This window comes from Nomascus leucogenys, chromosome 6 (genome assembly GCF_006542625.1).
Source record: "Nomascus leucogenys isolate Asia chromosome 6, Asia_NLE_v1, whole genome shotgun sequence".
In the NCBI taxonomy this organism is placed as follows: Eukaryota; Metazoa; Chordata; class Mammalia; order Primates; family Hylobatidae; genus Nomascus; species Nomascus leucogenys.
Window position 1 is genome coordinate 57,457,935 of NC_044386.1, and position 12,644 is coordinate 57,470,578.

Here is a 12,644-nt window from a genome sequence, read left to right on the forward strand (position 1 = left end):
CCTTCCTACCACCTCCTAGAAGTTGCACTATCAACAGCCCTCTTCCTCTTGAGCATTTTTACCTGATCAAGTGAACATGGAATCCTCTGTTTTATTCTTCAGCCTGAAAACAGAAACAATGGAAACCTCCAATTGTCCAGGGAGGAGTCAATTTCTTTTTGGTTCAGACTGTTAGAATTTAAAGGAATTTTACTACATTTTCATTACTCCCCTAAGGATGCTGCACCATAAAAGTTAACTTAAAATAACAAGTGTTTAATTGTCTCAGAGTATCTATGGGTCAGGAATTCAAGAGCAGCTTAGCTGGGTGGTTCTGGCTCAGGGTCAATCACGAGGTTGCAGTCAGGAGGTTGGCTGGGGCTGCAGTGATCCACAGGCTTGACTGGAGGTAGGGACTTCATTTCCATGATGGGTCATTCAAATAGCTGTTGGCCGAAAGCCTCAGTTCCTTGCTGGCTGTTGGCAAAGGCCCCAGTTCCTCACCACATGGACCTTTCTATAGGACTGCTGAAGCAACCTCAAGAAGAATGAGTGATCCAAGGGCAAGAGAACAAGGAGGAAGCTGCAATGACTTTATGACCTCAGAAGTCAGACACTCACTCATGCTTTATTCTATTGATAGAAGTGAGTCACCAAGTCTAAGCCATACTCAGAAGGAATTAAGCCCTACCACATGAAATTAGGATTATCAAAGAATCTGTGGAAATATTTTTAAATCACCAGAGATGTTCCCTGGCCAAGGAGCCACCATGGTAGGTGACCCACTCAAGGGACTGATGCTTCTCATAATCTTACAGGTCTTCTAAGAAGAGCAATAAAGACCACACTCCTTGTGAAGACATTTCAAAATGGAAAGTCATCAATTCCATTCCACTGTGACAGGGTCCATCCAACTAGTGAAACTGCAAAGCATTTATAGTGCAAGGAGGGCAGAATATCATAGTGATGAAGAGCCAAGTTCAGGGGTCTCACAGTGCTGAAGTTGAATCCTGGCTCTTTCACTTAGTTGTATGTCCATGAGAAAATCACTAAAGCCTCAGCTTCTCTATCTGGAATAATGGGGATAATAACAGTACCTATCTCAAAGTGTCATGTGAGAATTAAATAAGATATTGCATGTAAAGTGTGTAACACCTGAACTGGCAGATCATAAGTGCTCAATACATGTCAGCTACTATTTGCTCTTGTTTTTGATATCCTGCTTCCACCTGAGGCAACAGCTTTCTGTATTTAAAGAGGTGCTGGCCCCAGGTTTCTGCTTCATTTGTGTGCTTCTTTAACCAGTGCCTCTTGTTTTTTTTTTTTTTTTTTTTTTTTTTTTTTTGAGACAGGGTCTCTCTCCGATTGCTCAGGATAGAGTGCAGTAGCACAATCTCGGCTCACTCTTCTTACACTTTATTCCATTTCAAAGGTCTGGTTGACCTCAGTAACTACAGGCTGTTTCCACATATGGACAGATTCTTTTGGCAAGTTGAGGCTGAACTCTTCCTGGGCTAGTTCCTTCACCCACCGTTCTACTTAAGAAGGAACATCAGCTGGCATCCAAGGCAGAGAGAGGCCCAGTTTGCCAGTCTCTGATGGCATAGTTTTCTTTTTCGGCACCGGATTGACTGGGGCTGGCTCCTTCCAAAGCCCAGCACTGTGGGGTGATGCTTTTACCAGGAAACAGCCATTTCTGACTTGAGCTACAGGAGGAAACTGACATATCTTGAACTGAACCTCAAGTCAGTTCAGGGCAAAGTACCTGAAAGAGTTTCCAGGGAAATGGAGAATGTATTTGTTCTACATTATGTTTTAAGATTATTTTTAATGTAGTAAAAGTACCCTGACAAAGATTTTGATAGGCTTACATTACATATTTCTATCTTTAAAGCAATCAAAGGAATCCTTTATAGTTCATTCTCTGTTTTCTCTCCAGGTATTTAGTCTTCCTACAGATCAAAAGGGATCTCTACCATGGCCGACTCCTCTGTAAAACATCGGATGCTGCCTTGTTAGCAGCTTACATCCTTCAAGGTAATGACTTTTGACAGGATAAGTTTGCTTTTCATGCCAAGTACTGATTACATTATTTTCAGTTACCACTGATGACTTCTTCTTGAATCTAAACAGTATCTAGGCCAGGTGCTGTAGCTCACACTTGTAGTCCTAGCACTTTGGGAGGCCGAGGTGGGCAGATCACCTGAGATTAGGAGTTTGAGACCAGCCTGGCCAACATGGTGAAACCCTGTCTCTACTAAAAATACGAAAGTAGCCGGTGTGGTGGCACACACCTGTAGTCCCAGCTACTCGGGAGGCCGAGGTGCAAGAATTGCTTGAACCCAGGAGGTGGCAGTTGCAGTGAGCTGAGATCGTACCACCGTACTCCAGCCTGGGCAACAGACCAAGACTCCATCTCCAAATAAATAAATACATAAACAAACAAACAAACAAACAGTATCTAACTTGAAGCAGAGTTCAAGTTAGAGAGTTGTTTTTTTTTTTGAGACGGAGTCTTGCTCTGTCGCCTAGTCTGGAGTGCAGTGGTACAATCTCGGCTCACTGCAACCTCTGCCCCCCAGGTTCAAGCTATTCTCCTGTCTCAGCCTCCTGAGTAGCTGGGACTGCAGGCGCCTGCCACCATGCCCGGCTAATTTTTTATTTTGTATTTTTAACAGAGACAGAGTTTCACCATGTTGGCCAGACTGGTCTCGAACCCCTGGCCTCAGGTGATCCACCTGCCTCAGCCTCCCAAAGTGCTGGTATTACAGGTGTGAGCCGCTATACCCAGCCAAGATAGAGGATTTTGCTTGGATTTCCTAGAGCCAGAAAACACTGAACACTCAACCCTAAACTGCGCCTAAGATCTTATTACCAGCCCCTTAAAGTCATTCTGACTCTGTTTTAGGGATGTGCCCTGGGCCCCTGGTTGATAAAGTCCCTGAGACTCTGGAGTGTAATCAGACTTGATTTTTTTCCCCATCCTCTCAGGCAAATCTCCAAGATATGAAGCATCTTAGAATTCTAGTATCTATTTCAGAGACCTTTTAGTTCAGTGTGCTCAAAGTTGAAAGTGTTTCCAAGTAACAAGCACATTTCCTAACAGGCTAATAAGTAAGTAGAGGCTTACCCAGCTGAGGCCCAGATTGGCTTTTTTTGCAAAACGGTGGGAGAGGTATGCACTCTTCACACACGTCCCCTTCTCCTGAGATGCAGAGACACTTAAGTGCCGCTTCTTGGATTCCTCTTAGTCCCTAGGCCTGAAACTGCCATTACTACTGGATCATTTTGGACCACAGCACTAAAATCATGAAGTTTCCCCAAAATAATTTGAACTCTTAGTTGGAAATCCTGGAAGCAACTTTGTGAAGAGAACCTGGAAACTGCTTGCCAATAAGAAACTAAAGTCCTTCTGGCAATAGAAATACCATGGCTGGCTGCCTGTGTTAAGAATGTAAAATTCAGCCCATTGCCACTTTGACTTCTGAAACTCCTGTTTTTAAAATCACCTACATGGGGAGTCCGTGGGGAGATACCCAAAGATGCCCCTTTGAATTTTTTTTTTTTTTTTTTTGAGACAGGATCTGGCTGTGTTCCCTAGGCCAGAGTGCAGTAGTGTGATCTCGGCTCACTGCAACCTCCACCTCCTGGGCTCAAGTGATCCTCCCACCTCAGCCTCCCAAGTAGATCGAACCACAGGTGTGCACCACCATCACACCCAACTAAATTTTTTATTTTTTTGTAGAGATGTGGTTTCGCCACGTTGCCCAGGCTGATCTCGAACTCCTGAGTGCCCCTTTTATTTTTAAAGAGAAAGCCTGACCTGACCTAAGTCGAGTCTTAAACTCTAGTCTTTTTTACAGTTTTACCCAATCATTCATTTTCCTTCAAAAAAGTACTTGATGTCCGACATTGATGTTTTCCATTTGGAACTTTCTAAATAAAATCAATATAAATGACTCTGGGCCAGGCACAGTGGCTCACAACTGTTATCCGAGCACTTTGGAAGGCCGAGGTGGGAAGATCACTTGAGTCCAGGAGTTCGAGACCAGCCTGGGCACCAGAGTGAAACCCCATCTCTACAAAAAATTTAAAAATTAGGCCTGGCATGGTGGCTCACGCCTGTAACCCCAGAACTTTGGGAGGCTGAGGCAGGCAGATCATGAGGTCAAGAGATCGAGACCATCCTGGCCAACATGGTGAAACCCCATTTCTCCTAAAAATACAAAAATTAGCTGGGCATGATGGCACGCGCCTGTAGTCCCAGCTACTCGGGAAGCTTCAACGTGGGAGGCAGAGGTTGCAGTGAGCTGAGATCACGCTACTGCACTCCAACCTGGTGACAGAGCAAGACTCTGTCTCAAAAAAAAAAAAAAAAAGCCAGGCCTGGGGTGTTCACCTGTAGTCTCAGCTATAGGCTGAGGTGGGCGGATCACTTGAGCCCAGGAGGTCGAGGCTGCAGCGAACTATGATCATGCCACTGCACTCCAGCCTGGATGACAGTGAGACCCTGTCTCAAAAAAAAAAAGACTGCAAGGCTCAAGATCACCCCAGACTTCAGACTTGGGTCTCTTGCTAACAGTAGAAGTTCCCAAGTAATTTGGAAGACACAGTGAGTAGGTTTGTAGTGAAAAAGTACAAGCCCCAAGTACAATATTCAGCCATGGGAGGAGGGCACGTTTTCCTCTTAATATTTCTCCTCCCTCAAGACTTCACATCTGAAGTGGTTGTGGCTCTCACCTGGGAAGGAAAAAGGGCACCCGCAGAGTAGCTGGCCCCTCCTCTTTCTTTTGTCATACCCACCATCTTCCCTGTGGAGAGCTTCACGTGGAAAAAGCTGGATTCTGACCTGGGTGTGGAAAGTGCCGTGGGTCTTCTGCCCTCCTAAAGTTTACTGCTCTGAGATCTTACCAGGTTTAGAGATAAACTCTCTCTGTGAACAGCTGGAGGAGAAAGGCTCACACCTGGCAGGGACTTGAGAAATAAGCCTTAGAACTTGATGCTTCTGGGCCGGGCTCGGTGGCTCACACCTATAATCTCAGCACTTTGGGAGGCTGAGGTGGGCGGATCACGAGGTCAGGAGATCAAGACCATCCTGGCTAACATGGTGAAACCCCATCTCTACTAAAAATACAAAAAATTAGCCAGGCGTGGTGGCGGGCACCTGTAGTCCCAGCTACTCGGGAGGCTGAGGCAGGAGAATGGCATGAACCCAGGAGGCGGAGCTTGCAGTGAGCCAAGATCACACCACTGCACTCCAGCCTGGGCTACAGAGTGAGACTCCATCTAAAAACAAACAAACAAAAAAAAGAACTTGATGCTTCTGAACTCAACGATACTTTCTGGTTACAGCCAGGCTTCCCACTCTGTAGGCCTCTCGAAGGAACCTGGCACCTGGTCAGCCCTTAATGAATATTTATTCAAATTTATTCATTTGATTTGATTTGAACTGAGGGTTGAGTTCTGAATTTGGATCACAGCTCATTCATCAATTTACTGTGTCCCTGCTAACATCCTCAAACTAGGATTTAGACTTCTGATCTGGCTGAGGCCCAAGAGGATCTCCCTTTCTGATCAAGCTCAACACTTCCTGTGCTGCCACAAAGGCCATTGCTCCCAGACCATCTTCTCATGGCAGAATGGATGAGGACCATAGTGCAGGCCTCTGCTCTTTCATTGTAAATTTACTTGTGGTGACCTCAGAACACAAGGTCAGCTCTCTGTCTCTCTGCATAGACTTGAATGCCAACCCAATGTGTGCACCTGGAAAAACAAAGGTGGTCATGCTCCTGAAGGGCCTGCCCTCTGCCCAGCCCACAGCCGTGCTCAGAATCCACTGTTTCTTATAAATCTGATGTGTATTTTGGCTTTTGCTCTGTGTGCTAATCTCTTGTTGCTTTGTCAATTATGATTTACCTGTCTCCACAATTGTTTTCTTCCACCTTCCTTTTGAAAGCGGAGATTGGGGATTATGACTCAGGGAAACACCCTGAAGGCTACAGCTCCAAGTTCCAGTTTTTCCCTAAACATTCAGAGAAGCTGGAAAGGAAAATTGCCGAGATTCACAAGACAGAACTCAGGTACGTGGCACTTAGTCAGGCCTGGAACACTGTGGCTTCTCCACAGCCTGAGCACGCAGGCTCCACACCATGTCCTCTGTTCTCGCAGACTGTTCACTGACACAGAGTGATGCTCCCCAGCCTTCCTGACCGCAGATGTACCATTGTCAGTGATACACTGACAGCACAAGTCACAGCCACAAGCCCTGTAGGCTCCCTCTCCAAGAAGAGCGATTTAGCCTGAAGCTTAAAGACAAGGGAGAAGTTGTGTTATAGGGGAAACAGAGAGGGATTGGCCTTTGAAAGGCATCTGCCTCACTACGATATTTAATGAAGATACAGAGGAAAGCATGAACTGAGGAAAAGGAAAAGATAAACAAAGGAAATTGCATAAGATAAAAAAGATGAAAGAAAAAGGCCTGGCGTGGTGGCTCACAGCTGTAATCCCAGCATTTTGGGAGGTCGAGGCAGGTGGATCACCTGAGGCCAGGAGTTCAAGACCAGCCTGGCCAACATGGTGAAAACCCATCTCTACTAAAAATACAAAAATTAGCCAGGCATGATGGCAGGTGCCTGTAATCCCAACTACCCTGGAGGCTGAGGCGGGAGAATCGCTTGGACCCGGGAGGCAGAGGTTGCAGTGAGCTGAGGTCGCGCCATTGCACTGTAGCCTAGGTGACACAGCGAGACTCCATCTCAAAAAAAAAAAAAAGAAAAGAAAAAGGAGAGGTTGAGTGAGGATGTGAAAAAGGGCAGGCCTCTGCTCTTAGTCTGTGACAGTGTGACAGGTGGCTTCTCAGTGGAGGATGGAGTGCGCAGGGCTGATTCATAAATGCTGAGGGTGTCTTGGGAGCACTCTGGTTCAGGAGTATGTCCTCAGCCCCGCCTAACTCAGGCCGTCCCCCATACCCTACCTAGAGTCCCCGACTTTGCACAGAGGGAAGTGGAGGAGACGTGGTTTCAAGTGTGGAGGCTCGTCTTTCTCAGCTTCTCTCACTTTGCCCAGAATATGCTGAATACCATAAAACAGCATTAATGCAGCCTTTCACCCACATGAAGTAGGATTTTCTACAAAGCCTGATTTTAAAAAGCAACAATAGGGTGTTTGGGCTCCATTTGGTTACCGCACAGATTCCCCAAACTGACAAACTATGAGGAAAAAAAGGATATAGAATGCAGTGTTGGCCAAGCGCAGTGGCTCACACCTGTAATCCCAGCACTTTGGGAGGCAGAGGAGGGCAGATCACCTGAGGCCAGAAGTTCGAGAACAGCCTGGGCAACATGGCGAAAACCCTGTCTCTACTAAAGATGAAAGTAAATAAATTAAAAAGCCAGATGTGGTGGCACACGCTTGTAATCCCAGCTACTCAGGAGTCTGAGGCATGAGACTCACTTGAACCCGGGAGGCGGAGGTTGCAGTGAGCTGGAATTGCACCACTGCATGCCAGCCTCGGCCACAGAGCGAGACCCTGTCTCAAAAAAATAAAAATAAAAAAATGTTATGGTGTCATTATAATACATTACAGCTTTAAAAAAATATTTTAAAAGGTTTGTGTATCTACTGTTCCGAGGAAAGACTATGCCTGGCAACAGGGAGCAGAGCCGGATATTTCTAATGCTAATACTAAGCTTCAACTTGTTCCTTCCCCCATCACAGGCCCCCAGAAACCCTTCACTCAATGATTTTACCAACAAATATAACCCAAAGCCTCCTTAGCCTTTGTAAACAGACCCCTCTGCCCATGCTCTGTGGCAGGAGGGGTTCCTGACCCTCCCAGCGGAATGGCGACACCAACACCGAACAAATGGAATCTTGGATGCTTCCCGCTCCTCTCCCTGGGTGTGCCTTCCCAGGTGCAGGACCCCATGGCTCCTCGAGTCACTCTGTTAGGGAATAGCGACCCCTTGTGGTAAAAGTCAGAATAAACACGGGCCTGTGGTGTTGGGGGCAGGGTCCTCATGGTTCCGTCAAAGAGATCAGGGATGTGCTGGAACTGCCTGGAGGGCTTTAGGAGACATCAGAATAGTAGGGACAGCCCTCCAGAAACCTAGTTCAAAGCAGGGGATCCCCCAGGAAATGATGCCCGCTTTGAGGACCCTGGAGGTTTGGGCCAACTCCAAAGGTAGATGGAGCCCACAGGGCCCACTCCTCCTGCAGACAGAGGACACTCCCTGGAAAGGGAAGCTGTGCTCTAGCCAGCCCTTTGCTTGCCACACAAATATTTTCCTAACTTACCTTCCCTGTGCCTCAGGTACACTAGTGGATGCAGAAGTCTTTATTCACAGTAATACCCCCTTCCACAGGTACTTTTTCCACAGGTCCTGCCTCGTCTTCATAACGTAAAAATACATCCATACTTCCTTTATGCAACTGTGATATGGGCTCTTGAGAGCACAGACTGTATACTGTGTTTCTTCATATATTTTCCAGCAGGTAGCACAGAAGCTGGCACATAAAGTTGCTGCCTGACTAATGCCTCTCCAGAGGGACACTAGGGGGAATCTGGCCTGGGGTCAGCTTATCTTCCTGCCTGGCCATATCACCTGAAGCAAATAAGCTTAGAAACGAGCAACGTGCAGTCCTGTCCACCAGCCATCAGAGATGTTGGCTTCACAAGCTGTCCACCCCTCCTCACTGAAGCCAACCCTGTATCTGTAGAAGTACATCCGCTTTGCAGGGCTCTGGACCCAGGCAAGAGCCTGATGGTTATTCTGCCACTGGGTCTGCAATGAGCCCATCGACACACCTGCTAAAGAGGCAGTGGGAAGGGGTGATGCCAAAGGCCCCTTCAGATGGCCTGGAGCCGGAGCTGATCTCTGCCTTTTTCAGCGTCTTTCCTTTTCATGGTCATCACCCTATGGACAGACAGCTGTTGTGGAGCATGGGAGCTCAGCACTGTCTCCTGCTTCTCCTCACCCTAATTTCCTGTGTTTCCTTTTGGCAAAGGAAGAGGGCTGGGTGGCACCAGCCAGCTACATGAGCCCCTTCTTTATATTTCAGTCTAGAACAGATCACATATGAGAAGCCTATAACCTGCCCCCAGCCTACAGATGTATTTTGTTTTACCCCATAGTATTTTAAATTGTGAAATACCACATAAAAATCAGTATCTCTGACTTTTCTTTTAAAATCACAATATCTAGCTGAGCCTTGCTTTTTTTTTTTTTTTTTTTTTTTTTTTTTTTTGAGACAGGGTCTCATTCTGTCACTCAGGGTGGAGTGCAGGGCTGTGACCATAGCTCACTGAAACCTCACACTCCTGGGCTCAAGCAATCCTCCCACCTCCCATCTCAGCCTCCCAAGTAGTGGGCCCTGCATTCTCAGTGATGGGAATCTCAGAGCTAAGGTGGTGCTGCCACAGTCCCCACCACTCCCCATTGTTTACACTCAGGCCAAGTAATTCATTATGTAGCCTGCCTCACTCTGAAAACATTTGAAGACAGTCAGAGACTCTAGCAGGAGTCTCTGAAGTTGGTCCTAGAACCAAGCAGGGAGCACACCCTAAACAAATTGAGATGTGTGGCTCACCCTGAGCACGTCTTCATAGAGAGTACCTCAGGGGAACCTGTGGGAACAAGACACCTTGAAATCATCTCATTTTCTTTATTCTAGTGGTCAAACACCAGCAACATCAGAGCTGAACTTCTTAAGAAAAGCACAGACATTGGAAACATATGGAGTAGATCCTCACCCATGTAAGGTAAGACCCCCTGGTTGGAGACTGCATGACCTTTCCTCCTCTAGAAGGCATCAGGTGCAAGGGCCCCCATGCCTGCGCTCAGAGGCCCCCTTCAACATTTACATGGCTGGCACTTTCAGTGAGGTATCAGAGAAAATGCCTCCTTTGAAAACTCCTCTGGATCCCATGCTGCATAATTTTGTGGTGCCACATCAATGTCAGAGGAACCGAGGCAAAGTCAATCTAAATAACAAATCCAAAGCTAGGGCCCCGCAATGGGTAATTTGGTAGAAATGAAGAGAGGAGGGATGTGGAAGACCCCCCACAGGGAACGATCAGAGGCGGCTCAGCGACTGCCCACCCTTTCCTGACCTGTAATCTAGTTTCTTTCCGAGAGTGGGTTTTATTGACTGCAGTGGCATAAGTCACTGCACAGAACTGCAGTGGACTCACATTTAATTCCATTATGCGCCTGTGAGGGATAGACAATAACCAGCTGGGGAGGCTGCCCAGAGAAAACCTCTGTAATTACTCACGCACATCTGGCATTTTGGAAATGAGCGGGGGGCAGCCAGTCACTGCCGAGGCCTGTGCAGACCCATGGCCTCTTCCAGTCTCTCTCTGCGGCTGTGGCCCTTCACGTCACCTCCTGTCCCTGTTGCTTTGACGCTGCTGGTCTCTACCTCAGTTTCTCCACATTTCTGCCTCTCTCTTTCCATTACTGGAGAGGGTCCAGTATCATCAGTAAAACCAACTGTCAAGCTGATCTGAAGGAAACAGTATCAGCCAGGAACAGGAAGACATCAACCTTTTCTTCCTAACTGGAGAGGGGATACTAAGCTTCTAGCAAAAATTAAAAGAATAGCTCCTTCCTTCCTTCCTTCCTTCCTTCCTTCCTTCCTCCCTCCCTCCCTCCCTCCCTCCCTTCCTTCGTCCTCTTTCTTTCTTTTTTTCTTTTTTCTTCCCTCCGTGGCCCAGGCTGGAGTATACTCAACTTGCTGCACACTCCCTGCGCCTGCGTCCGGCTCCCGTGATTTTCCTGTCTCGGCCTGCGGGCTGCCTAGGATTGCGGGCACGCGCCACCACCCCTGCCTGCTTTTTGTCCTTTGGCTGGAGGCGCGGTTTCGCCATGTTGCCCACGCTGCTCTCCAGCTCCTGACCTCGAGTGGTCTGCCCGCCTCCGCCTCCCGAGGTGCTGGGACTGCAGACGGAGTCTCGCTCACTCAGTGCTCCGTGTTGCCCGGGCTGGAGTGCGGTGGCGTGGTCTTGGCTTGCTGCAGCCTCCGCCTCCCAGCCGCCTGCCTTGGCCTCCCAGGGTGCTGGGATTGCAGCCTCTGCCCGGCCGCTGCTCTGGGAGGTGGGGCCGCTGCTCTGGGAGGTGGGGAGCGTCTCTGCCTGGCCGCCCATCGTCTGGGAAGTGAGGAGCGCCTCTGCCTGGCCGCCCCGTCTGGGAAGTGAGGAGCGCCTCTGCCTGGCCGCCCCGTCTGGGAAGTGAGGAGCGCCTCTGCCTGGCCGCCCCGTCTGGGAAGTGAGGAGTGCCTCTGCCTCCCCCCGTCTGGGAAGTGAGGAGCGCCTCTGCCTGCCCCCCGTCTGGAAGGAGCGCCTCTGCCCCCCCCCCGTCTGGGAAGTGAGGAGCGTCTCTGCCCGGCCGTCCCATCTGGGAAGTGAGGGGCACCTCTGCCCGGCCACCCATCGTCTGGGATGTGAGGAGCGCCTCTGCCCGGCCGCCCCGTCTGGGAAGTGGGGAGCACCTCTGCCTGGCCGCCCCGTCTGGGAGGTCTACCACGGAGGCCAGACACAATGTGGGGGCTGGACGTGGTGGCTCACGCCTGTAGTCCCAGCACTCTAGGAGGCCGAGGAGGGTTGATCACTTGAGGCTAGGAGTTCGAGACCAGCCTGGTCAACATGGCGAAACATATGAAAAATATAACAGACAGACCAACCAACCAACCTAGCAACAACAAAACAGGTCTACCCTGGAGTCATACTCTAACTTTTTCTATTTTCCTCCCTTTCTGATCCTTTGTCCCACTTTCTTTTTCTTCCTCTTCCTTCTCCTCCTTCTTTGTCAAATAGACGACTGAGTTATTATCATTGATCCATACAACGTCCCTCTTTCATTTATTTTCTTTAATTCCTACCCCCCATTTCTATTCCCCATCTTCCCATGTGCAACCTTCCTAATATGTTTGATATGCATCTTTTTGTTTGTATGTATTTTTAGAAAATGTTTATTGTTTTGTGTGCAAAAAAAATTAATAATAAAACTGGCATGTCTTCAGGAAAAAAAAATTAAAAAAAAAAAAGAATAGTATATTAGTTCCTAGGGTTTCTGTAACAAGTATCACAGACTGGGTGGCTTAAAGAACAGAAGTTTATTGTCTCACAGTTCTGGAGGCTGGAGGTCTGAGATAAGGTGTCGGCAGGGTTGGTTCCTCCTGTGGGCTTTGAGAGAAGCATCCTTTCCAGGCCCCTCTTCTTGGCCTGTGGATGGCTGTCATCTGCCTGTGTCTTCACGCTTTCTTCCCTCTGTACATGTCTCTGTCCAGATTTCTCCAAAGACACCAGTCATATTGGATTAGGGCACATCCTAATGACCTCAGTTTAACGTAATTACCTCTGTAAAGATCCTGTCTTCAAAGAAGGTCACATTCTGAGGTACTGGGGGTTACGATATCAACATATGAATTTTTGAGGACACAGTATATAGCTCACAACAAATAGGAATGCTGGGCCCAGTGGCTCACACCTGTAATCCCAGCACTTTGGGAGGCCAAGGTGGGCGGATCACAAGGTCAGGAGTTCAAGACCAGCCTGGACAACATGGTGAAACCCTGTCTCTACTAAAAATATAAAAAGCTAGCCAGGCATGGTGACACATGACTGTAATCCCAGCTACTCAAGAGGCTGAGGCAGGAGAATCGTA

The 12,644-nt window shown here is 48.2% G+C and overlaps 1 protein-coding gene across 6 annotated transcripts in view; it reads left to right on the forward strand.

The window, feature by feature from the left end:
• FRMD5 (FERM domain containing 5) overlaps positions 1-12,644 on the forward strand; it is a 335,004-nt gene that overhangs the window by 292,096 nt on the left and 30,264 nt on the right. For all 6 annotated transcript variants that reach the window (XM_030814161.1, XM_030814165.1, XM_030814163.1 and 3 more), the window contains 3 exons: positions 1,919-2,016; positions 5,936-6,059; positions 9,652-9,739. In XM_030814161.1, the coding sequence (XP_030670021.1) occupies positions 1,919-2,016; positions 5,936-6,059; positions 9,652-9,739 (310 nt within the window). The remainder of the gene's footprint in view (positions 1-1,918; positions 2,017-5,935; positions 6,060-9,651; positions 9,740-12,644) is intronic.